The sequence below is a fragment of the Leuciscus leuciscus genome, assembly GCF_965113295.1.
Source record: "Leuciscus leuciscus genome assembly, chromosome: 11".
NCBI classification, from domain to species: Eukaryota; Metazoa; Chordata; class Actinopteri; order Cypriniformes; family Leuciscidae; genus Leuciscus; species Leuciscus leuciscus.
In genome coordinates this window covers 33,929,257-33,954,256 of record NC_138735.1, presented here as the reverse complement: position 1 = coordinate 33,954,256, position 25,000 = coordinate 33,929,257, and the positions used below count along the sequence as shown (strand labels likewise).

Sequence of the window (25,000 nt, the reverse complement as noted above, 5' to 3'; positions counted from 1 at the left end):
CAACATTTAGTCATTTGTGCACATCATAGTAGCAGTTTCTCATTCCTTCCAACACATTGCAAATGCTTTTGGAAATGCATCAATTGCTTTCATATAACTTTCTGCTGTTTTATAACATTATCATTTGCTTATTGTCATGTCAGTCTAACTATACTTGTGAATGCTGAATAGTCATTCCATATAAAACTAATAGTCCTCATTTCATTGCTTGAGTCATTACATACAAAAATGATGAACTAGTTGTCAAAATCTGTCAAGCTAAATTTTAAACATTTTTTTAAATATTTTTTTTCCTGAAAATGTCTCCTAAATTGAACAATTTCTCTCATGTGAATCTCAGCTTTCACTGATGAGAAGGGGTGTGTGTGAAGCATTAGTTGCAACCAATGTTCAGTTCCAGTATGTACTGCAATATTGTTTCCAGTTGTGCACAGCTCTACCCAAAGGGACTTTATGTTTGTTGTAAATAAGGGTGTATTTTTTTCTTTTGCACAATGCTGTGAACAAATTAGAATTGCAAAGAGCATATGCAGTACAAATGTGAAACATACATATTCAGTGTCTTGTACTCCTAAAGTTACCTCACTAAATACAGTAATGTGTAACTTACTTTACTGTATTTTTCAAATGGCTGTGCAAATAGTATATAGTGCTGTCTTGAGCATTCCCAGGTAGTGTCACCAAGATCTGACTTTTTTTGCATTGGAAAACATTTACAGAGTAAACTGTCATAATGAAAACATGACAAAGCCATTTGACTATCTTGTTCATAAACAATGTCAGGACTTTTCATCTTGATGACACTGACACTTTCATTGACATGAATACTTGCTTTTGAGGAATGAGCGATCTCCATTTTGAGCAAGTGACATGCTTTTGCAGGTTATCAACTAGGTTTTGCAGTTTGTACTAATTGTTTTGAGAACTGCATTAATTGTTGTGCAAATGTAAATAGTGATGTGAGAAATGCACCAAAGCAACTGAGAAAAACTGTAAGGTGGAAAGGTTATAATACACAACTAGCAGTTCGGCAAGACAAGGCAAGTTTATTTATATAGCACATTTCTTATTGGCAATTCAAAGTGCTTTACATAGAAAGGAATAAAAATAATCACAAAATAAAAGCAATCAAAATTAAAACAGTTATTCAAAAAGTTAGATCAAACTCGTTAACCACATAATGATGCTCTTCCTCAGTGTTTCTGTCCTGTTTTCCAGCACAAATATATAAACATTATTAAATCAACATACATTTACTGGAGAAGAAGCAAAATGACTGAAGATATTAAGTTTGCTTTCTGAAAAATGCTTAAAACACAAACATGATGAAGAACAGTCCAAGCTGATAAAAAAATCTGTTCTAAAAACGAACATTCCATTTGATCATTCTTCAATCATCACGGCTTCGTTACTTTTAAATGAACATTCCGAAAACTTCAAGTAAAAACATTCCGAAAACATTCCATGAATGGTGTAAAAACACAGTTTTTGTGCTGACATCTTGAGAATATTATTAAAGACCAGATATTTGTCCATTGACCCTAGTGTCTGTGATACTGTGCTTGCTCAGACGCTGGTGTGTGTGTGTGTGTGTGTGTGTGTGTGAATCTCCTCAGCTCAGCGGAGTACACCAGTCAACACAGCGACAGTCAATGTAAATGGCACTAGACCAACAGGTAGAGACGTTTCTCTGTATCAAACCCTCAGAACGAGACGCTTGTAGACACAGAAGACGCTCCGTCTGCTTGTTTGATCACGCGTGTGTGTGTTTGATCTCCCGTGATCACGCGTGTGTGTGTGTTTGATCTCCCGTGATCACGCGTGTGTGTGTGTGTGTGTGTTTGCATGCGCTGACGGGCTTGTGCTTCAGAGGCTGTGATGATCTTGCACATGCTCTGGCTGCGTCCATCCATCGCGATCAACTCATAGACACCTTACAATCATCTCTTTAGTAAACATGTAGAAATAAAAAAATGACATTGCAAAGTTTTAGATGTTAAAAGGGCCAAAAACATTTCATTTATTGCCCCTGAGCTGTACTTATATTAAATTAGATTCAACTTTATTGTCAATGTGCAAACTATAAGAACTGTGCCAAGCAAATGCTCTATAGTCCCACTGTCGTTGAAAACGATTCTTTAGATTTAGACTATTATTAAAGTGCTGTTAAAATGCCACTAAAATTCAAGAAATGAGGGCAAAGGGTTTTTTGTCTTATATTTATATGTATGTATGTATTTATATTTATGTAGTTTAGCAGTATCACACAAGCAAGAGTGCCTTTTCCCCAAATATCTGCATGATTGCAAATGTAATACTGATTTTATACAACAGTTCAATAAACAAGAAGTTAATGTTACATTTTAGACACAATATTGGCTGTTTTATAATTATAAAAATAGTTCAGAGCAAAGCCACAGCAGAATCATCGAGTCTCCAAGCGACTCACGCCGGTGTTTCATTACTGGATGAGTCTGCAGTGACTCTAACGAGTCGAGTGAGTCACTGATTCAGCCGTTTGAATGAATTGGTTGAATGAATGATTCAATGACTCACTCATTTAGACAGTGACTTGCCGCAAAATACTGGCAGTTTAACTTTCATATTTAGTGTATCATTTATTTTCTGAGCCGCATTAAACAGTCAAAATGCCACATTGGAGCCTTACAAGTTTATGTGTAAAAAATTCTATGTTGAATCAATATTTCTTTCTAAATCTACTTTTTTGTAGTATATTCAGTGCTTTTCTCATCTAACACAATAATGACTTTACATGAGCTTTTGTAGGTAATCTATCTGACAAAACTGATGTGAATAATTTGTGATTAATTCGATTAATGAATCATGCAATTTAATAAGATTTCAATTTTGAATAGCTTTACAGCCCTAATTCTTTTTACTAACTTTCTCTGGGGAGCCAAACATGGTTCTTCTGTGGCATGGCTGCGAAAACCCCCCGTTCAGAACCTTTATTTCTAAGAGTGTATTAAAGCCATTAATAATGATAAAGAATAAAATAATTCTGCAGTCTTAATTCAGTAATATAATGTAGTCAGTGTTCAGTCTTACTGTTGCATTAATCTCTCTCTCTCTCTGTGTGTGTGTGTGTGTGTGTGTGTGTAGAGATGGGCACAGCGTTGTACGGCACCGCTAAAGGCATGGCCATGAGTGACCTCATCACCACAGTGACGCCGGAGAAGAAAGCGGAGGAGACGCGTGAGGAAGAGTGTGTGTGTGTGGAGAGTGTTGTCGTGTTGGAGGAAGAGGACGAAACCACGAAGAACACGGATCTCTCGCTGCCCAGCCCACAGACTCCTGCTCGCCTGGACACACGGGTACGAAACACTGCTTTCCTTCATCATAACCACAGACCAGGTGTTTAATCTTCAGGTGTTTAAACCTCATCATCCTCATCATAACAGCTCATAACAATCAGATGAAGACTGTGTTTCTCATGCGTTTGATCTAAAGGCTACAATTATACACTAGTGTGCACAAGATGAAGGATGCATTACATTGATCAAAAGTGACAGAAACAACATGTTACAATGTAAACGCTGTTCTTTTGAAGATTCTGTTTTCAACACTGATAATAATCATAAATGAGCATCAAATCATCATATTAGAGTGATTTGTGAAGGATCATGTGACACTGAAGACTGGAGTAATGATGCTGAAAATTCAGCTTTGATCACAGGAATAAATTACACTTCATTATATATTCACATAGAGAACAGATGATTTACATTGTACAAATATTTCAAATTTTTTCAGTATTTTTGGTCAAATAAACACAGCCTTGAGCAGAAGAGACTCTTTCAAACACATTTAAAACTTTTGAATGATCGTGTAAATTGTGCATTCAGAGCATCATGAATGTCTCATCACACACGTTCCTACACTAGTGTTAAAAGAATCCCATGATGCACCTGATGAATGTCCAACATGAGTCTTCATCACTACATTATTACTCTAACATGTGGCGAATGAGTTAGTGTTCCTTACCGCATGTTTTACGGCATCAGTTAATGTGTTTTATCTGACTGTTCATTCACTGATGGAGGAGATGGAGTGATTATAAACCTCGTTCTCTCGCTCTGCTTCTCTCTCTGTTCACGCTTTCACGGGATCACAGACTGACTTCACAGACACTGCTGTCGACGGAGATCTGACGGCCACCGAGGTTTGTGTTCACGCCGTTTCTCATCTGATCCCAGCTCAGAATCAACAGCACATATTAATAATGACGGACGTTATTGCTGACGTCAGAATGCAAGAATGCAATGAAAGATTGCAGTATTTATTCCTCCTCATGAGCTCGAGACGGACACATGATGTCATTCACTCCGGATGACAGAAATATGTGTTCAAAAACGTTATTGTTGAATGTTGGAAATGTTAAATTTTTTAAATGTTTAAAAGATTTGTCTTGGTTATGCATCATTCTTCAAACATGTTACTTTTGAATGTTCTCTGAAACAAGTTGTTACATTTAAAAAATGTTACACGAACGTCCAACAGAAACCAAAACATATCTTTCATAACTTTATCCTGGACGTTCTTAGAACGGTTGATATTTGATACGAGAGAGCAGGATTCATATGAACTGCACATATTAATAATGACAGATGTGCAAGGCTAGGAATGCAGAAACAAGAATGCAATGAAAGATTGCTGTAATTAGATTGCTAATTAAGATACGGCAGGGTTGTTGATGTTCTTATTAAACTTTAATCTGATAATGGCCAATAATCATAATTGTTCTTGTAGAGATGGAAACATTAAGCCCGTTGTGTTAATGAGTTTGACTCCCAAAGCGTCTCTTTCTCTGATGTGTTTTCGTTATGTCATAATATCACATGCTTTTTGTGTCTTTTGTGCAGTCGGATCAGGAGGACGAATCTGAAGCGAAGACACTGGTAAGATTTGACAATCGAAATATTAAAACATCAAACAAATACATCTTACAAGAACAAACTATTTCAGTTTTTTTCATCTAGTTTAATTCATTGTGTTACTTGCTGTTTCTTCGTCATTATTTGTGAAAATTGTTTCAAAGTAAATCCTACAGTAGATTTTTTAAAGTGTGGTTCTGTCTTCTGATTGGTCGATCCAGTGGTGATCTAGTATTTCTAGACATTCTCATTACTTTTTTAAATGTAAGTCCTGGAAAACCCTGGAAAACAGCCATTTTTATGAAGAAGTACTTAAGAAAGTGCTTGAATTATTGAAAGACAGTATATGGGAAATTTATTTAAAATGTTCTTTTCACACAAAATTAAAGCTGCAGCTCGTCTGATATAGAGGCATTTTGCATGGCTATTAGTGTGATATTGCTCATATAAATATCCAAGTATATGATACAGCTTTTATTCTTCAAGTCAATCATATATTCATGGCAGAAGAAATCAGATTTAATAAGGAAAGCGATACCTTTATCATAGAATCCTTTCACTGGTTAAAGTTACCGCAGTCATTGCATCTGCTGCACTTTATTTCTACCATTTTAGTTTAATTTATATATCTATTTACCTTTTTTAGAATTTAAAAGATAATAAAGAAAGATATTGTTTGATAAAAAAGTATCAACCTAAAAAGTAGTGCTTGAAAAGTCCTTGAAAGTCCTGGAATTAGATCTTACAGTGTCTGTACGAAGCCTGTCATTATATAGTGTATATCACTGCAAATAGTGCTGATCTTCCTCAGTGTTTTGTCTTATTTTCCTGTACAGATATCTAAACATTCTTACGTCACGATTAGAACGTTATTTCAAAAGCTTCCAATAACATTAGTACAACATTCTCTCACAATGTAACATTCTTTGAACGTTTATTTGTAACATTCCAAGAATGACATCATGAGGACATTCCGAAAATGTTGCGCTAAGGACATTTCTGTCAGCATTATGAGAACATTCAAGCAATATTATAAGCATGTTCTGAAAATGTTCTGAGAATGTTGATCAAGTTTTATAGATGTTAATTAAAGAACATTGTATGTTAACGTACATAATCTTCACGAACGTTCCCTGTTAGATGGGTTGTGGCTGTAATGAATGAATGGATGAATCTGTTTCCCTTCAGCCCAGTTTCGTAAGGCGCATTAAAGGAGAGAATGTGTTTGTCAGACACAGTGCGCTGATGTTAGAGGTTGGTAAAGCATCACATGGACCTGTTTTAATTGGACGCTTCAGTTACTGCCACTAATGTTTGTTTGCAGGCCGGTTTTACTCACTGGAAATTAACTTTAAGCCTTTTAGTTGAGCACACGTGTGTGTGTGTGTGTGTGTCATCAGTGCTGTGTGTGTGTGTTTGCAGTGCATGTGGCAGATCTAACATGTATCTGTTTGAATGGGGGAAGCAAAATGTAAGAAAATAGAATTAAAGACTGGTTGTAATGTTTTGTTTTGCGTGTGTGAAGGTTTGTGATGTTCCTCCTCTAGTCCTCAGATGGTTAAAGCTGAAATACGGATGAATCTCTCTGGGTTTCTTCAGGAAATCGAGCATACGCCCAACGAGCTGGTGAAGCATCAGACGAACATCAGCGAGCTGAAGAGGACATTCCTGGAGGGAGGAGCGGATCGGACGGGCCTGACCGAGTGGGAGAAGCGGCTGTCCTCGTCTCCACTCCGATCGCCTCGTCTGGATGAAGCTCCCATGATCGAGCCGCTGGTGCCGGACGAGGTGAGATCAGCAGTGTTGGAAAAGTAATGCGTTACTATTTTGCTTTACTCCCTTAAAAAGTAACTAATTGCGTTACTTAGTTACTTTTTTAGAAAAGTAATGCGTTACTATTTTGCTTTACTCCCTTAAAAGTAACTAATTGCGTTACTTAGTTACTTTTTTAGAACAGTTATGCGTTACTATTTTGCTTTACTCCCTTAAAAAGTAACTAATTGCGTTACTTAGTTACTTTTTTAGAAAAGTAATGCGTTACTATTTTGCTTTACTCCCTTAAAAGTAACTAATTGCGTTACTTAGTTACTTTTTTAGAAAAGTAATGCGTTACAATATTGCGTTACTCCCTTAAAAAGTAACTAATTGCGTTATTTAGTTACTTTTTAGGAAAAGTAATTCGTTACAATATTGCGTTACTCCCTTAAAAAGTAACGAATTGTGTTACTTAGTTACTTTTTTAGAACAGTAATTGCGTTACTCCCTTAAAAAGTAACGAATTGCGTTACTTAGTTAAAAAGTAATGCGTTACGTTACTTTTGCTGTACTTTTTTCCCACCTGGGCTGGGCTGGGCTTGTTTTTTAATAACACAAAAAGTTATATTTTTGGGCAAATGTAAAGACCCTTTTACACCAAAAGTGAAATAATAAGCCTCAGGCAGAAGGAAATGCAAATTCACGCGGGCGCCACTCAAGTAAACCTTCAGCTGCTGCTGTTCTGGATAACGGAAGAATAGGATGCAGGAGAGGAAAGTTTAACACTTAATTTACAAAAAAAATCTATAGTAATTTTTGCTTATGGTTTACCTGAATCATCGAAGGTCAGAAACAAGTACATTAGTCAATAAAGTGAGATTAAATGCATAAAAATGTATGTTTTATTTAACATGTTTAGTTATTGGAGGTTTGCATAGTATTCTGATTCTGCATTTCACAGATTTTATTTATTTTGATGAATATTGAATCCTTTTTTTGTGCAAGTGAGATGAGTAAATGCTCACATTTAGTCTAGAGCTACAATAACCATCATGTTCACACACAACGCCTCTGCACTTCGATTTGTCTCAACATGAGGACAGGAGAGCGGTCAGTCAATAAATGGAAAAACAAAGTAACTAGCGTTACTTATTTGAAAAAGTACATTTTAAAAGTAATGTGTTACTTTACTAGTTACTTGAAAAAGTAATCTGATTACGTAACTCAAGTTACTTGTACTGAGTTACTCCCAACACTGGAGATCAGCCGGTGTTTTGTGTGGAAAACTGCTGTAATTACGGCTGCTGTAATTTGTTAAGAGATGATGTTCATGGATCTGAATGAAGCAGCTTTAGACGAGAGTGACAGACGATTTGTTGTTGACAGAAAGTCTCTTATTGATTTTGTTTTTGTGGCCGCAGTAAAATCCGAGTTCATCCGCTGGAGTGTTTTCATGGATCCAGCGTTTATCTGCACTAAGCAGTTCAGACCAGGGAAAATCATTATGTGCTTCTTACATAAACCCAAACAGCATCTGCAGAGGGAGAAACGGGAAAATCCTGTTCTCAATCGGAATCAGTGTTTTTCTGTAGAAATATCTTGACATCTTTCTGAATTATACATGTATATACACTTAAGAAGAAGAATTTTCATCAAGCTTGTTTGCAGAGAATGTCATAAAGTTATATATCACTATAAATCTATCAATCTATCTATCTATCTGTCTGTTTGTCTGTCTGTCTATCTGTCTGTTTATCAAATCTGTCATTAAACAGGATTCTTATGGTAGGAAGAAAGTCTTGTGTTGTCTGGAAAGATCTGGTCTTAAAGCTTATTGATCTCTGCTGTATCATTTATGAATCCTTTTGGTTTCTTTTCCTTGAGGTCAAACAGGAAGTGGCGGTGGAGGTCAAACAGGAAGTGGTGGTGGAGGTCAAACAGGAAGTGGCGGTGGACACACAGGAAGTGGTGGAGGACCTACAGGAAGTGGCGGCAGCATCGCTGGAGACGCAAGACGATCTGAACGACAGGAAGGTTGATGTGGTGAGTGATTCATTCATCCGATTCTCTCCGATCTCTTCATCAGACGTTCATGATCATAATGAATGGTGTGTCGTTGTGTGCGTTCGTTTGTCCAGCGTGTCTCAGGCGTGACTAACGCTGCTGTTACTCAAGCTAACATGATCTTTGTGTGTTACATGTAGGAGTCTGACGGGTGGGTCATTATAAACAAGGTTCCTCCGTTTGAACCAGATAAAGTTCCAGGAACGGTTTCTCAAATGATACCAGAAAAGGTACAAGAAAAAGCCGTTGAGTTTCCTCCAAAGAAAATGGCTCCAAAAGTACCGGAAAAGGTTTCTATGATAGTACAAGAACAAGTTCCTCTAATAGTACCAGAAACAGAAGAGGTTCCTCCAAAGAAAATGGCTCCAAAAGTACCGGAAAAGGTTTCTATGACAGTACAAGAACAAGTTTCTTCAATAGTACCAGAAACAGAAAAGGCTCCTCCAAAGAAAATGGCTCCAAAAGTACCAGAAAAAGTTTCTACAATAGTACAAGAACAAGTTCCTCTAATAGTACCAGAAACAGAAGAGGTTCCTCCAAAGAAAATGGCTCCAAAAGTACCAGAAAAAGTTTCTACAATAGTACAAGAACAAGTTCCTTCAATTTTACCAGAAACAGAAGAGGTTCCTCTAAAAATAGCGGAAAAAATTCCTCCAAAAGTACCAGAAAAGTTTTCTACGATAGCAAAAGAGAAGTTTCCCGAAGACGTTCCTCCTAAAGCACCAACCAAAATCCCCCCGAAGGTCCCGGCGAAGAAACACACCGCCAGCTACAGATTCATAGCCGCAACGAGCACCGTATCGACCGGCGATCCTCCGGAAGACAAACCCAGCAAAGTTCAAGAAGCTTCCGAGCAGTTTTCCGACTCGACTTCCAAACCTTCCATCAAGGTGATTCCCATGCCGGTGGAGTTTCAGAGCGTCACCGTGAGGAAGGTCGGAGAAGCCGAGGATCCCGGAGAAGCTTTGCTCAGATTTCCGGCACTGCCATATCTCGCCAAAACCTCCCCGACAGCCAGAGTGGTACGATATATCGTCCTCGGCCTGGCTTCTCAAACACAGACCAGAGATGGGCACTCGAGTCGCATTTTAATAGACTTCAGACTCGACTCAAGACTCGACCTGAAATGACTTCAGATTTAACTCGGACTCGACCTGAAATGACCTTAGACTTGACTAGGACTCGACCCAAAATGACTTCAGATTTGACTCGGACTCGTGACAAAAGACTCCACACTTGACTCAGACTCCAGTGATAGAGACTTGAGACTTGACTCAGACTCCAGTGATAAAGACCTGAGACTTGACTCGGACTCCAGTGATAAAGACTTCAGACTTGACTCAGACTCCAGTGATAAAGACTCCAGACTTGACTCGGACTTGTGACAAAAGACTCCAGACTTCAGACTTGACTCGGACTCCAGTGATAAAAACTTGAGACTTGACTCAGACTCCAGTGATAAAGACTTGAGACTTGACTCAGACTCCAGTGATAAAGACTTGAGACTTGACTCAGACTCCAATGATAAAGACTTCAGACTTGACTCAGACTCCAGTGATAAAGACTTGAGACTTGACTCAGACTCCAGTGATAAAGACTTCAGACTTGACTCAGACTCCAGTGATAAAGACTTGAGACTTGACTCGGACTCCAGTGATAAAAACTTGAGACTTGACTCAGACTCCAGTGATAAAGACTTGAGACTTGACTCAGACTCCAGTGATAAAGACTTGAGACTTGACTCAGACTCCAATGATAAAGACTTCAGACTTGACTCAAACTCATGACAAAAGACTCCAGACTCCAGACTTGACTCGAACTCATGACAAAAGACTCCAGACTTGACTCGGACTCCAGTGATAAAGACTCCAGACTTGACTCGGACTTGTGACAAAAGACTCCAGAGTTCAGACTTGACTCGGACTCGTGACAAAAGACTCCAGACTCCAGACTTGACTCGGACTCATGACAAAAGACTCCAGACTCCAGACTTGACTCGGACTCCAGTGATAAAGACTTCAGACTTGACTCAGAATCCAGTGATAAAGACTTGAGACTTGACTCGGACTCCAGTGATAAAGACTTCAGACTTGACTCAGAATCCAGTGATAAAGACTTGAGACTTGACTCGGACTCCAGTGAGAAAGACTCCAGACTTGACTCGGAATCCAGTGATAAAGACTTCAGACTTGACTCAGACTCATGACAAAAGACTCCAGACTTCAGACTTGACTCGGACTCGTGACAAAAGACTCCAGACTTGACTCGGACTCCAGTGATAAAGACTCCAGACTTGACTCGGACTCGTGACAAAAGACTCCAGACTCCAGACTTGACTTGGACTCCAGTGATAAAGACTTCAGACTTGACTCGGACTCCAGTGATAAAGACTCCAGACTTGACTCGGACTCCAGTGATAAAGACTCCAGACTTGACTCGTACTCCAGTGATAAAGACTCCAGACTTGACTCGGACTCCACATGAAAGACTTGTGAACATCTCTGACACAGACTACCTCAGAAGCCAGAGCTTCTCAAACACTCTTGATTTGTGTTGTTGTTTTGGGCTGCCGTTTGACACAAATCCCTCCGGCTGGAATTTGCTGTCGCATTCTTTATTCCTTCTTTTCTTAGAGCGGGAACCTTGTTTCCTTCATCCACTTTTATTTCCCCCTTTATTTTCGGGATTGCCGTTGCTTTGCTTTTAGTCACGACTGAAGGAACGGCTGCATCTTTTTGTTTTGCACTCTGGCTGTTGCTGGAAATGTGGGTTTTATTCATAAGAGAGTCACAGCTAACAGAGAACGTTCTGGCAAAGTTATGAACAAACGTTATCTGTGTTCAGTTGCATCAACTGCTTAGACTAGTCTTAAAAGTTAGTCACCTACATTTTTTCTTAACTAATATTAATAAACATTTTTTCTTTTTTCATAACTTTTTAAAAAGTCAGTTACTTAAGATGGTAGATCTGTCTAATTTGAATTGGAAAAGTTAGATTGATTACCCATTGGTTAACTGCAAGTTGGTCAAACTAGTTCTTAAAGGGATACTTCAGGATTTAGCATTAAGCTTTGTATAAGTAGAAAACCTGTAGTATTTTCGAATTACCGTGCTTTCCACCCTCATATCCCCCTGAGACGAGAGATTTATGTATTTTTTGTCTGGAAAAAGTCCTCCGATGACGCAAAAATCGTAATTTTGCGTCATCGGAGGATTTTTTGGCCAGAGGCTAAAGACTACAGCCAGTAGTGGGGGCTGTCCCGCATGTGTTCAACCCGCCCATAGGAGGTGGGATCTCACTCACAGAATGTACACAGTGTCAGCCGTCTTTCTTTGGAAGCTAAGCTAGCAGGCTCTTGTTCTGTGGAGAAAGCTGAGTAGTAGGAGAAAGCTGAGTAGTAGGGGTTACCATCCTCTTTTTCCCGGACATGTCCGGCCGTCGAGATCGTCCAAAATGTCCGGGATTCGGCTTTTGCTTTCTGCAGTCGCCATTCATTGTTTACATGCACACCTTTTGTTTCAGTCTAACTGAATTCATTCCGATTGGTGAATCTTAATGTAGTGTTTACATGAACGCTAAACAAGTGATCGGTTGATGTGCGTTTTAACATTGCTAAGAAAATTCCCCCTCCTCCTTGAGAGATACGAGACCGGTGCGTCTCACAGTCTTTGACTGCAGCGCGTCCTTCTCATCAGTAATCTCGCCACCGGCCTCGCGCCGTTCTCCCGCGGCCCTCAGCCTCGTCCTGCTCGCCACAGTAAACATAATGAATGGCGACTGTAGAACGCAAAAGCCGAATCCCGGACATTTTGGGCGATCTCGAAATCCCGTGCAGACTCGTCACGGAGACTCACTAGTAGCCTAGCCTTGTTGTTTTCAACTGCGCTCTCTTACCGGTAGGCGTGGCTTGGGAGTGGCCTCCTAGGGCAGCGAAGCAAGTGCATTCTGGGAGTTGTTGTCTTTCATTCACATAAGCCAAAAACGAATTGTCTGGCTTCTCTCAGTCTAGAAAGCTCCAAATTCAAAAATAATGTCACATTTCTACTACATAAATGACCCATTTTAAATACACATTCATCTTTCCAGAGGTGAAGTATCCCTTTAAGACACAGTCTTAACATAGTTGCTAAGTTTATGCAACTGGTCTTTAAGAATGTTCTCAAAACGTTAGAACAAAAACATACATCAATCATGGAACGTTTTGCTGAAACATTTCAGTTGGAAGTTTTTGAATGTAACGGATTGTTTTAGAATGTTCATTCAAAAGTAACATTCCATAATGTTTGAAGAATGTTACAATTGAATGTTTCCTTAACGTTCACATAACCTGCTTTTAAAACATTTAAAAAACTGAATGTTCAGAAATAACTTAATGGGAACTTTAGCAGAACGCACTTAGAACATGTTTCTGTTATCTGTGTGATCTTCATCGATCATGAGTGAAACGGCTGCTGAAGGTCTTCATTGTACACGAATGTGTGTTTTTTCATTCATCTTAATAACTGTGGAACTTATGCATCTTCTACTAACTTTGGTCAGTGTGTTAAAAATTGTTTTATAATCCTCATCATCAGAAATGCTGTTTACCAATGCAAACATTTCATTTAGTTAGTCGTTTGATTAGTCATTAGGGGCCAAGTCTGTAAAAACGCTGAAGTTTTGCTGCAGTGTCTTTGGTGACGACGCCACCTGCTGGCCAAATATCAGCATAACACTGGAATAACTTCACTGCAAAAAATGTTTTTGTCTTTTCCAGTACAAATATCTAAACATTTACTTTTACTTGAGTAGCGAAATGAATGGAAAATGGAGTGAGTGTAAAACAAGAAAAAATAATCTGTCAGTGGGGTCAGAAAAATCAACTTAATTCAAAGGGAAAACAAACTTTTTTTTCTGACCAACCAACAAATATTTGTTCTTTGCTGTATTAAAAAGAAAATTTATATTTATAGTGTTAGTTATTACCGGATGTTTGCTAAATACTTTGATCTCTTCTCCATTTTCATATAATTTTTTTAGTGTTGATTTTACTCTTTCTCAAAGTCTACAATCTAAGATTGACAGTCAGCTCCGATCTTCAGACCAAGACTAATGAAACACTAACAAATGTACAAGGTTTTATTCCTGCAGAACTTTAGGGAATTGACACAAACCTCTGTGTGTGTGATTGTCCCTCAGCATCAGTGTGTTAGCAGCGCCACCTACTGGCAAAACAATATAAATAACATTACTACTTACCATAACCATAACATCTGCTCTGACCAAATGAATCTGCTCGACCACCGTTTGCATGCTTGGCTCAGAATCTGCATGCATTTTTATTCCTAATTAATTTTATTTGCACAATGCATATGCAGTGCAGCCTTATGAAAAAAGCCTAAACGACAGACCCTTCACTCTCCTCAAATACCCAGAATGCTCTTGTGCGTGTGCGATCTGAACTCATCATGCATGTGTGTGTGTGTGTGTGTGCTTTAACGCAGTGTGTCTCTCTGTGTTCAGCCGAAGCCCAGTTTTGATGAGATGTCTCCTGAGCTCACAGCGCTCTTGCAGTCGACTCGCAGCTGGACTCCGCCTTCATCTGCGCTCGCTTTACACAAGGTCTAGACTTCACATTAACACACACTGAGATCAGCCGCTCTGAGCCTGTGTTGGTGTGTTTAACTGCACGTGATAAATGCACAGACATCACGTCATTTCAGCCCATCTCTCTCTCATCTCTCTTCGGCTCATTGGTTACAGACGCGAGTCCTGCGTTTGTTAGATTGAATCGCAGCGAAAAGCAGATTCTCGAGGTTTAGATCAATATTTATTATGGAAAGCACTTTACAAATATAAACTGAACTGACCTGTTGAGTTGTTATTGTTTACTAAAACTACTAAAAGCGTCTTTATTCATTTAAATAAATCTGAAGTAAAATCAAATATAAATATTAGGGTTAAAGTAGTAAAATTACTATGAAATAAAAAGCTTAAAAAATATATTTAAGTTATATTTTTGTATCATTTATTTATTTCCAGTTAATAATTTTAGTGCTTCAGCTTCAATTTATTTCAGATTATTGCCATGGCAACATAGTTTAGGAAATTCAAACAAATGTAATAAAATAAAATAAGCTAAATTATAATAATAAATGAAAAAAAGCACAAAAAATATTAATAAATAATAATTAAGTATTATAAGTAATACTGTAATATTAATTAATTGTTTTAATAATTTTAAATAATATAATAATTAGTATTAATAAATACTATAATATATTATAGAATTTATTAGCACTAATGGTCTTATTATTGAACAAATTACAAAAATTAAATAATGTATATTAACATATAAAAATTAAATATTATAAATAATATGATAATATGAATTAATTATATTAATAATTATAAATGATAAGATAATTTATATTAATAAATACTGTAATATATTATATAATTTATTAGTATTAATTATCTTATTATTTAACAAACTATAAAAATAAAACAATAATTTATATGAATAAATAATAATATATTATAGTATTTATTAATGTTATAAACTAATTATAATAATTAATAATAATAATAATAATATTTATTTAAATGTTTTTGTTTTATTTTCAGTTTTAGTCATTTTGTGTTGTGTTTTTGTCGTTTTTTTTAGTTAATCCCGCGTTTCTGTTAAACGAGCCGATCACGTCATCGGTAAAGAGTTTGATTTGAGCTAATTAATCACAATTGATTGACATGTTATTGAAACATGAGCTCGATCAATAGTTCTGTAGATATTACTGTTTGTCCAATCACAGATGTTATATTTTCTGTGTGTTTCTCATGTATCACTGCATCTCTTCCAGCCGTCGGAGAGTCCGGAGCGGCATCGGGGACAAGGCCCGTCAGACGAGGACCAGCCGTCGGCCGAGCTTCAGGTACCCGAACCTCCAGGGGTGCCCTGGGAGCCTGATGTGTGTGTTCAGCCCTGGGAGCCTGATGTGTGTGTTCAGCCGTCGGAGCCTGATGTGTGTGTTCAGAGCTCTGAGCGAGTCCTGGATGAGTCTGATGATGATGATGATGATGATGATGATGAAACCAGTGACTCCAGCAGTGTAAACTCGGCTAACCTCGACGGGCCGCTCACACACACGTCTCACACACACGTTTCCCCCAGTGACAGCGAGTCTGGAGGCGAGAGCTTCTCTCTGTCCACCGATGATGATGATGATGATGATGAAGATCGGTCCCCCAACATGAGCCCGAGGGGTGGGGAGGTAGAACTGACGCCCAGTTTAGAGGTGACCTATGACCCCCACGACCCCGACAGATTCACCCCAATCCTGAAATCCCCCCGACATCCAGTGACCGTGTGTCTGTGATGATTCTCAGGCCGACAGCGAGAGCTGAACCGAGATCTCTAGAAGCTGCTTTAGTGAAGCTTGTGTTCAGTCTGTTCTCTCCCAGAATACCTCGCTCCTCTCCCTGCCTTCTTCCCAGTGTTTGTTTCCATGAGGGAATCTCATTTAAATAGTGCTGGAGTTAGTTACCCAGCTTACAAAAACATGTTCATGTTTTTTTCTTGGTTATGCAAATATTAAAGTCCCTCTGTAGTCAATAATCATATCCCCTAAAACTCATCTCTGATCACCAAAATTACATTTAAGCGTTTTTTCCTTAAAATATCTTGACTGTAACTCGACACCCTCGCCTCATTTAGTATGCACGGTTCTATGAATATGCAAATGAGCCCCGCCTCCACTCACTCACTCAGCTCAGAGATCCACTGGTTGACGATCACACGTTGATCTGATTGGTTACAAGGTAGTTTGTGACGTCAGAAACACCAGCGATTTCAAAGCGTGTGTTTGAGACTGTCTTTGGTTCACTGCAGTTTTAAGGAGGAAATACTCAGCAATGCTGTCGACTTATGAACTTACACATGGTTTGTCTTAAAGCAGATTAATAACTCCACATAGACACATAAACTACATTAAAAGCTGGATTTTCACCACAGGGGGACTTTAATCCATTGTATCGTTCTTCAAACAGAATGTTCTCCGAAACAAGTTGCAACATTTAAAAAACGTTAGATGAATGAAGGAATAACTGTCTGTCTGTAGCGTGTGTGTGTGTGTGTGTTAATGACGAGTCTCTCTTCTCTCCTGTGGTTCTGCAGTCGGGCGTCTCGAGTTTCTCCAGGACTCTGTCAGGAGACGCACACACACCAGACTCTCCTGTGATCCACACGGAAATGAAGACCGTCACATACGAGTCCCTCCAGGTGTGTGTGTGTGTGTGTGTGTGAATCTGGGATGATCTGAGCGACTCTTACTGGATGATGACGACTATTGACCAATTACTTTACATTTTCTCGCAATTGCGAGTTATAAAGTCACAATTGAATTTAAATAATTTATATAAACTCGCATTTCTGACTTTTTTTTCTCAAAAATTATACATTCTGACATCTTTTCTCAGAATTGTGAGATATAAAGTCCAATCCTAAGGGAAAAAAGACTGATCTTGTTTATATCTCACAATTCTGACTTTATAACACACGATTGCGACTTTATATCATGCAATTCTGACTTTATATCACCCAATTGCGTGTTAAAAAAGTCAGCGTTGCCAGAAACGCAATTCTGAGAAAAAAACGCAATTACCTTTTAAATGTTTTATTCTGTGGCAGAAACAAGCTTCCATAGTTTAGGGTTAGTACGTTTAAAAAAAAAAAACAAAAAAAACTTTAATTAATGAAGGACACATGCAATTGATCAAAAGTGATAGTAAAGACTAGCCTAGAAATCTAGACGCACCCTAGCGGCAGCAAAATGTATTTTGCAGCCAGGGTAGTCTAGCAACTCTCCATAGACTTTCGAGCTGCAAAAACCTAAATTGGGTCAGGCCAATCACGTCGCGTATAGAGTAGGCGGGGCGGGGCTTAACATATGACGACAGAGTTGCGATGGTTTCCTGGCTGCTACTTGAAAACAAAGAATGACGTCTGCTGCTGGCGAACATCTTTCGAATCGGCTTTGTCCGCAACTCTGGAGGACTTGGAGTTAGGTTTTTCTTTGAGAAAAGAGCATTAAGTCATTCTTAAAAAAAGGAAGATGTGTTCGTCGTTTTGCCGGCCAGATATGGCAAAAGTTGAATCTATCACTAGCTCCGCTGTTGGGAAAACGCTCTGGTTGGTTGAAGCGCTGTCCTATTGCGTGCAGAGGGAATTTGAAAGACAGCCGTTTATCCCGCCCCTCGGATTGAGCCGTATCTATGGAGAGTTTCCAGACCAAACATCTTGATGTAGGTCTGGCTTGCCAGGCTAAGTAAAGACATTTATGTTTATATTTCAAATAAATGCTGTTCTTTTGAACTTTCTATTCATCAAAGAATACTGAAAAATAAAATGTATCACAGTTTACACAAAAATAAGAACTGTTTTCAACACTGATAATAATCATAAATGTTTCTTGAGCATCAAATCATCATATTAGAATGATTTCTGAAGGATCATGTGACACTGAAGACTGGAGTAATGATGCTGGACATTCAGCTTTGATCACAGGAATAAATTACACTTCACTATATATTCACATAGAAAACAGATGATTTACATTGGAATGATATTTCATAATTTTTGATCAAATAAACATGGAATTAACATGGAAAAGATGCATTTTATCGCGCTCACGCAGGGTTTGACATTAACACCAAATGCGGGTAAAAATCAACTGTGGCGGGAAAAGCTGTCAAATCATGAGCCAATTTTAATTTGGCGTGTTACTTATTGGGCTCTATCTCACACCCAGCGCAATTGACTTTGTACATGTGTCATTCCTGTTTCTCACCCGACACACAGCGGACTCTTCCCTCCACAGACGCACGTCGGTAAATTAGGGAATGAACTTGCGCTCCCGGGGGCGGTTCAGGGAAAAGAGGAGGCGTGTTCCGGCGCAAACGTTCCCTGGTGCTATTATGCAGTTTCAGAAAACAATTCCTCCACTGACCAGGAGAAACCTCGTCTAAAGTCAGTGGCGCGTTCAGATGCTGTTTTAAGGGCGCATGCTTGACCATAATGTAGCGTGTGCACAACTGTCACGTGAAATGAGAACAGAAGATGCAAGTGCAAGAATAAAGGTTTATTGAATGCACACGTAGACAGAGATATTGAGCACACAGTTCGATGGTCCCTGGTAGCGCAGGAATGGCAGATGGGCAACCCGGATCCCGTGGTGAACAGGTGAGGTGATATCCTTGAACGACAAGTAGACGGGAACACCAAACGAGTCCGCAGGGTGAGGAGACGAAACAGGATCCTTGGAAGACGACAGGCAGAATGAACTCGACAGGAACACCACACCGGGAATCAGGAACACCACACCGGGAATCAGGAACACCAACGAAGACTCACTACACAGGGGAAAATCCCACTACGATCTGACAAACACAAGACGAAAGACAATGAGCTTATATAGAGATCGCTGATCAGAATCAGCTGGCGCTGATGACAATCAGCGGCTGATCAGCGACCACGCCCACCCACACACACACACACACACACACACATACAAACACTGCGCGAGAAAGAGTCAGTGAATTCATGAACCGTACAACAACACACACACACTTTGCTTCTCTCGTCTACACAGAAGCAGCAGTTTTCATTTTTGCAAACCATACATTATTACAAGGAAAAATATTACCACACGAGGGAAATCATTGTTGTGTCCATGAAGATGTGGAAGAATAGGCATAAATCTAGCTTACACATTTACCCATATTATCATACGCCTGTTTAACCGAAGCTAATCTGGGTGTGTTTCTCCATCCCCAATGTCACTCCTCTGTGTTTTACGGCCCTGACGAGAACGTCGGTCTCCTCGGCTGTGAACCGCTCCTGGCGTGCGTCTGGCAAATCCACCGTTATAATAGCAAGCCGCCATGGAACAAGCGCGCCTGCTCTTAAAGGGAATGTGAGATGACGCTCTGATTGGTTTATTTCACGTTACGCCCAAACCACACCTATGAGTAATGAAGCTACTTCAGACCAACACATTTTAGATTTGCGTCGGAGAGTCATTTATCCCGCCGGTATAATAGCAACAGCGCCCGAGACCCGCCCACAAAGTCACTTGTGTTTCAGATCGTTAAACTAGACCCCCTTGTGTTTACTCACTTTTCTGGGGAAGTTCGTGTTCGCAAATTTAGCGCAAATACTCGTGATTCATCATGATATATTAAATACAGCGTATATTGCAGAATCTGCTCATATCTGATTACTTGAACACACACGTCACTACACAACAGATACCGGCGCGCTTGTTCATTTGCATTGATGCAATAGTGAAGATTAAAAAGCCTTTGGTGAACTGAAAAGACATTGTTATTTTCCAACATCCTACATTTTTGGTGAAAAGGATGAAGGAGGAGAAGCTGAATGACAGGATTTAGTTTGAATAAGAAATGAATGTGTGAAATCCAAATTGTATTACATGTGTAAATATATATATATACAGTATAAGCTGTGATGTAGTTAATCTGTTTATTTATTTTTTTGTTAATCTGGTTGTTTTTTTTTTACTTCTTTTTTTTTTGGCCAGTAGAAGCTCTGAATGGCCGGTAACTTAAAAATGTTGTAGTCAAATTGGCCGGTGAGTGAAAAAGTTAATGTCAAACCCATGCGTGGCGTGTAGTTAGGACACGGTTACACAGTTAGCCCAGACTTGTGATCAGATGCTGTGGTTAGGACACTGTGTGCCCCAGACTCGTGATCAGATGCTGTGTTCTGAGACGGTGGTGTTGATGATGTGTGACAGGGCGAGACTGACGGAGATGCTGATCCTGGGATTCTCATGAGCGCTCAAACCATCACATCAGAAACCAGCAGCACCACCACAACCACACACATCACCAAGGTCAGAGAGAGCGCTGCCGTAACCTGGGGGTTTGTGGGAGTTATGAGGACAGAAATTTGTGGGATTTATGAGGACAGAAATTTGTGTGTGTGTGAGTGAGTGAGTGTGTGATGGGTAGGGTTAGTGTAGTGGGATAGAATATACAGTGTGTACAGTATAAAAACCATTTTGCCTATGGAATGTCCTCACAAGTATAGCAAATCAAACCTGTGTGTGTGTGTGTGTGTGTGTGTGTGTGTGTGTGTGTGTGTGTGTGTGTGTGTGTGTGTGTGTGTGTGTGTGACAGACGGTGAAGGGCGGCATCTCAGAAACACGGATCGAGAAGAGAATCGTCATCTCAGGAGACGCAGACATCGATCATGATGAGGTGAGCCTTCAATACGACTCATTCAGGGTCATTCGTGTGAAGAGATATGAGATATGAAACATTATTCCACATTAGGGGTGCAACAATGTATCATGTCACAATATATCACAATACAAAAAAGCAACAATATGTATCGTGGATTGTTTACACAAAATAAAAATGACTGTGTAATATAATGTATAATAATGCAATGTGAGAATATTTCTTGCTCCTGATAATGATTAATGTCTGATGTTACCAGTAAAAAGTATCCTACATTATTATAAATATATCTAGTCAGTGACAGAGATCAAGCATATTCATCTACAATAATTCAGTATTTTCATCTTCAGAATCATGAATATTGTTATTCTGGGGTCTCTATTGTCCTGTGCTTTGGGTTTCAGCACCAAGTCCAAGACTATTCATTTACACACACAATGTAATAGCAAATTTAGCATTTTAATCAACATTACATTTTTGTTAGCCCTATACCATCTAATATTGTGAGTTCAGTATCGTGACATGAGGGTATCGTTACACCCCTAGTCCACACACATATGAAACATGATTCCACACACACACATGAAACATGATTCCACACACACATGAAACATGATTCCACACACACATATGAAACATGATTCCACACACACATGAAACATGATTCCACACACACATGAAACATGATTCCACACACACACATGAAACATGATTCCACACACACATATGAAACATGATTCCACACACACATGAAACATGATTCCACACACACATGAAACATGATTCCAGACACATATGAAACATGATTCCACACACACATGAAACATGATTCCACACACACATGAAACATGATTCCACACACACATGAAACATGATTCCACACACACACGAAACATGATTCCACACACACATGAAACATGATTCCACACACACACGAAACATGATTCCAGACACATATGAAACATGATTCCACACACACATATGAAACATGATTCCACACACACATGAAACATGATTCCACACACACACGAAATATGATTCCACACATATGTAACATGATTCCTCACACATATGAAACATGATTCCACACACACATATGAAACATGATTCCACACACACATGAAACATGATTCCACACACATATGTAACATGATTCCTCACACATATGAAACATGATTCCACACACACATATGAAACATGATTCCACACACACATATGAAACATGATTCCACACACACATGAAACATGATTCCACACACACATGAAACATGATTCCACACACACACATGAAACATGATTCCACACACACACGAAACATGATTCCACACACATATGAAACATGATTCCACACACACATGAAACATGATTCCACACACACACGAAACATGATTCCACACACATATGAAACATGATTCCACACACACATGAAACATGATTCCACACACACATATGAAACATGATTCCACACACACATGAAACATGATTCCACACACACATGAAACATGATTCCACACACACATATGAAACATGATTCCACACACACACGAAATATGATTCCACACATATGTAACATGATTCCTCACACATATGAAACATGATTCCACACACACACGAAACATGATTCCAGACACATATGAAACATGATTCCACACACACATGAAACATGATTCCACACACACATATGAAACATGATTCCACACACACACGAAATATGATTCCACACATATGTAACATGATTCCTCACACATATGAAACATGATTCCACACACACACGAAACATGATTGCACACACACACGAAACATGATTCCAGACACATATGAAACATGATTCCACACACACATGAAACATGATTCCACACACACACGAAATATGATTCCACACATATGTAACATGATTCCAGACACATATGAAACATGATTCCACACACACATGAAACATGATTCCACACACACATGAAACATGATTCCAGACACATATGAAACATGATTCCACACACACATATGAAACATGATTCCACACACACATGAAACATGATTCCACACACACATGAAACATGATTCCACACACACATGAAACATGATTCCACACACACATGAAACATGATTCCAGACACAAATGAAACATGATTCCACACACACATATGAAACATGATTCCACACACACACATGAAACATGATTCCACACACACATGAAACATGATTCCACACACACACATGAAACATGATTCCAGACACATATGAAACATGATTCCACACACACATGAAACATGATTCCACACACACATATGAAACATGATTCCACACACACACGAAACATGATTCCACACATATGAAACATGATTCCTCACACATGTAACATGATTCCTCACACATGTAACATGATTCCTCACACATGTAACATGATTCCACACATATGAAACATGATTCCTCACACATGTAACATGATTCCTCACACATGTAACATGATTCCTCACACATGTAACATGATTCCTCACACATGTAACATGATTCCACACATATGAAACATGATTCCACACACACACACACATGAAACATGATTCCACACACACATGAAACATGATTCCACACACACATATGAAACATGATTCCACACACACATATGAAACATGATTCCACACACACATGAAACATGATTCCACACACACATGAAACATGATTCCAGACACATATGAAACATGATTCCACACACACATGAAACATGATTCCACACACACATATGAAACATGATTCCACACACACACGAAATATGATTCCACACATATGAAACATGATTCCTCACACATGTAACATGATTCCTCACATATGTAACATGATTCCTCACACATGTAACATGATTCCACACATATGAAACATGATTCCACACACATGTAACATGATTCCTCACATATGAAACATGATTCCTCACACATGTAACATGATTCCACACATATGAAACATGATTCCTCACACATGTAACATGATTCCACACATATGTAACATGATTCCTCACACATGTAAAATGATTCCACACATATGAAACATGATTCCACACATATGAAAGCCTGGTTAGCAGTAGCTGGTTCTGATGTGGGTGTCACTGTGGGTCAGGCTCTGGCTCAGGCTATTAAAGAGGCTAAAGAACAACATCCCGACATGTCAGTGACCAAAGTCGTGGTCCATAAAGAGACGGAGATCACGCCGGAGGAGGGCGAGGAGTGACAGGTAAGACCAGAGCCAATCAGAGCTTGATTTGGCTTGGCTGGCTGCGAGCTGATTGGCTGCTGAGGTTTGGAGCGCTGCTATTGGCTGCTGTACTAACGCCGGTGCCGCTTTGGCTGTTTACTTCATCATTCATCTGCGAAACTCAGAGGACTAGTGTGTAGTAACTATACCAGCTTTCCGCTGGTAGAAAGTGGGACTGCAGTGTGACCGATCACATGATGATGATGATGATGGGGATGCTGACTGAGATTAATAGTAAAGCAGTCCCTGCGTCTCAATGTTCACACTCTCTGTCCTAAACAGTGTGTGAGATTAGAATAAGTGTGTCCCAAAGTATAGTGTGTTGAAGAGAGTGCGCCGTATTCCCGGTGGATTTTGGAAGTGTGGATCCGTGCTCACTATAACAGCTAATATTACCCACAATCCACTGCGCCAGAGGAGGAACTACAAACACCTGTAAAAAGTGTTAAAAACTACAAACATGGCGGATATGCTCGACCGACGGTGAGAGGTTTAGATAAAGGTTTGAGTGACTAATCAAAGTTCATCCTGATAGAAAAATATGTATTTAATGTTATCCGTGTTATATTCCATCTGCAATAACAATGTGGACTTTTATAAAGATCCGTTTGACCATTAACATCATCATTAATAATGCATTAATCTGAGGAGAGTCTCCGCATGAGAGACTGCAGATCAACATCTCTCTCCGACACTGAGGAAATAAAGTGTGGAGGATTATATATTTGATAAGATGATTGACAGGTCAGTTTACGTGACGGAGAGCAACCGTTAAAGACGTAACTGTATGATGTGAGAGTGTT

At 39.2% G+C, this 25,000-nt stretch overlaps 2 protein-coding genes across 12 annotated transcripts in view; one reads left to right on the top strand and one right to left on the bottom strand.

The window, feature by feature from the left end:
- twsg1b (twisted gastrulation BMP signaling modulator 1b) overlaps positions 1-25,000 on the bottom strand; it is a 297,020-nt gene that overhangs the window by 10,671 nt on the left and 261,349 nt on the right. The window lies entirely within an intron of this gene.
- Positions 1-25,000, top strand: part of epb41l3a (erythrocyte membrane protein band 4.1-like 3a) — a 63,509-nt gene that overhangs the window by 37,738 nt on the left and 771 nt on the right. For 5 of the 11 annotated variants that reach the window (XM_082184729.1, XM_082184727.1, XM_082184724.1 and 2 more), the window contains exons 12-25: positions 1,617-1,676; positions 3,124-3,335; positions 4,136-4,183; positions 4,884-4,919; positions 6,084-6,149; positions 6,495-6,683; positions 8,535-8,693; positions 8,855-9,736; positions 14,217-14,315; positions 15,554-15,625; positions 16,867-16,971; positions 20,507-20,605; positions 20,892-20,972; positions 24,063-24,176. In XM_082184729.1, coding sequence (XP_082040855.1) covers positions 1,617-1,676; positions 3,124-3,335; positions 4,136-4,183; positions 4,884-4,919; positions 6,084-6,149; positions 6,495-6,683; positions 8,535-8,693; positions 8,855-9,736; positions 14,217-14,315; positions 15,554-15,625; positions 16,867-16,971; positions 20,507-20,605; positions 20,892-20,972; positions 24,063-24,173 — 2,219 coding nt within the window. In that variant the 3' untranslated portion in view covers positions 24,174-24,176. The remainder of the gene's footprint in view (positions 1-1,616; positions 1,677-3,123; positions 3,336-4,135; positions 4,184-4,883; positions 4,920-6,083; positions 6,150-6,494; positions 6,684-8,534; positions 8,694-8,854; positions 9,737-14,216; positions 14,316-15,553; positions 15,626-16,866; positions 16,972-20,506; positions 20,606-20,891; positions 20,973-24,062; positions 24,177-25,000) is intronic. The other 6 variants (XM_082184733.1, XM_082184731.1, XM_082184732.1 and 3 more) reach the window with 6 other exon arrangements.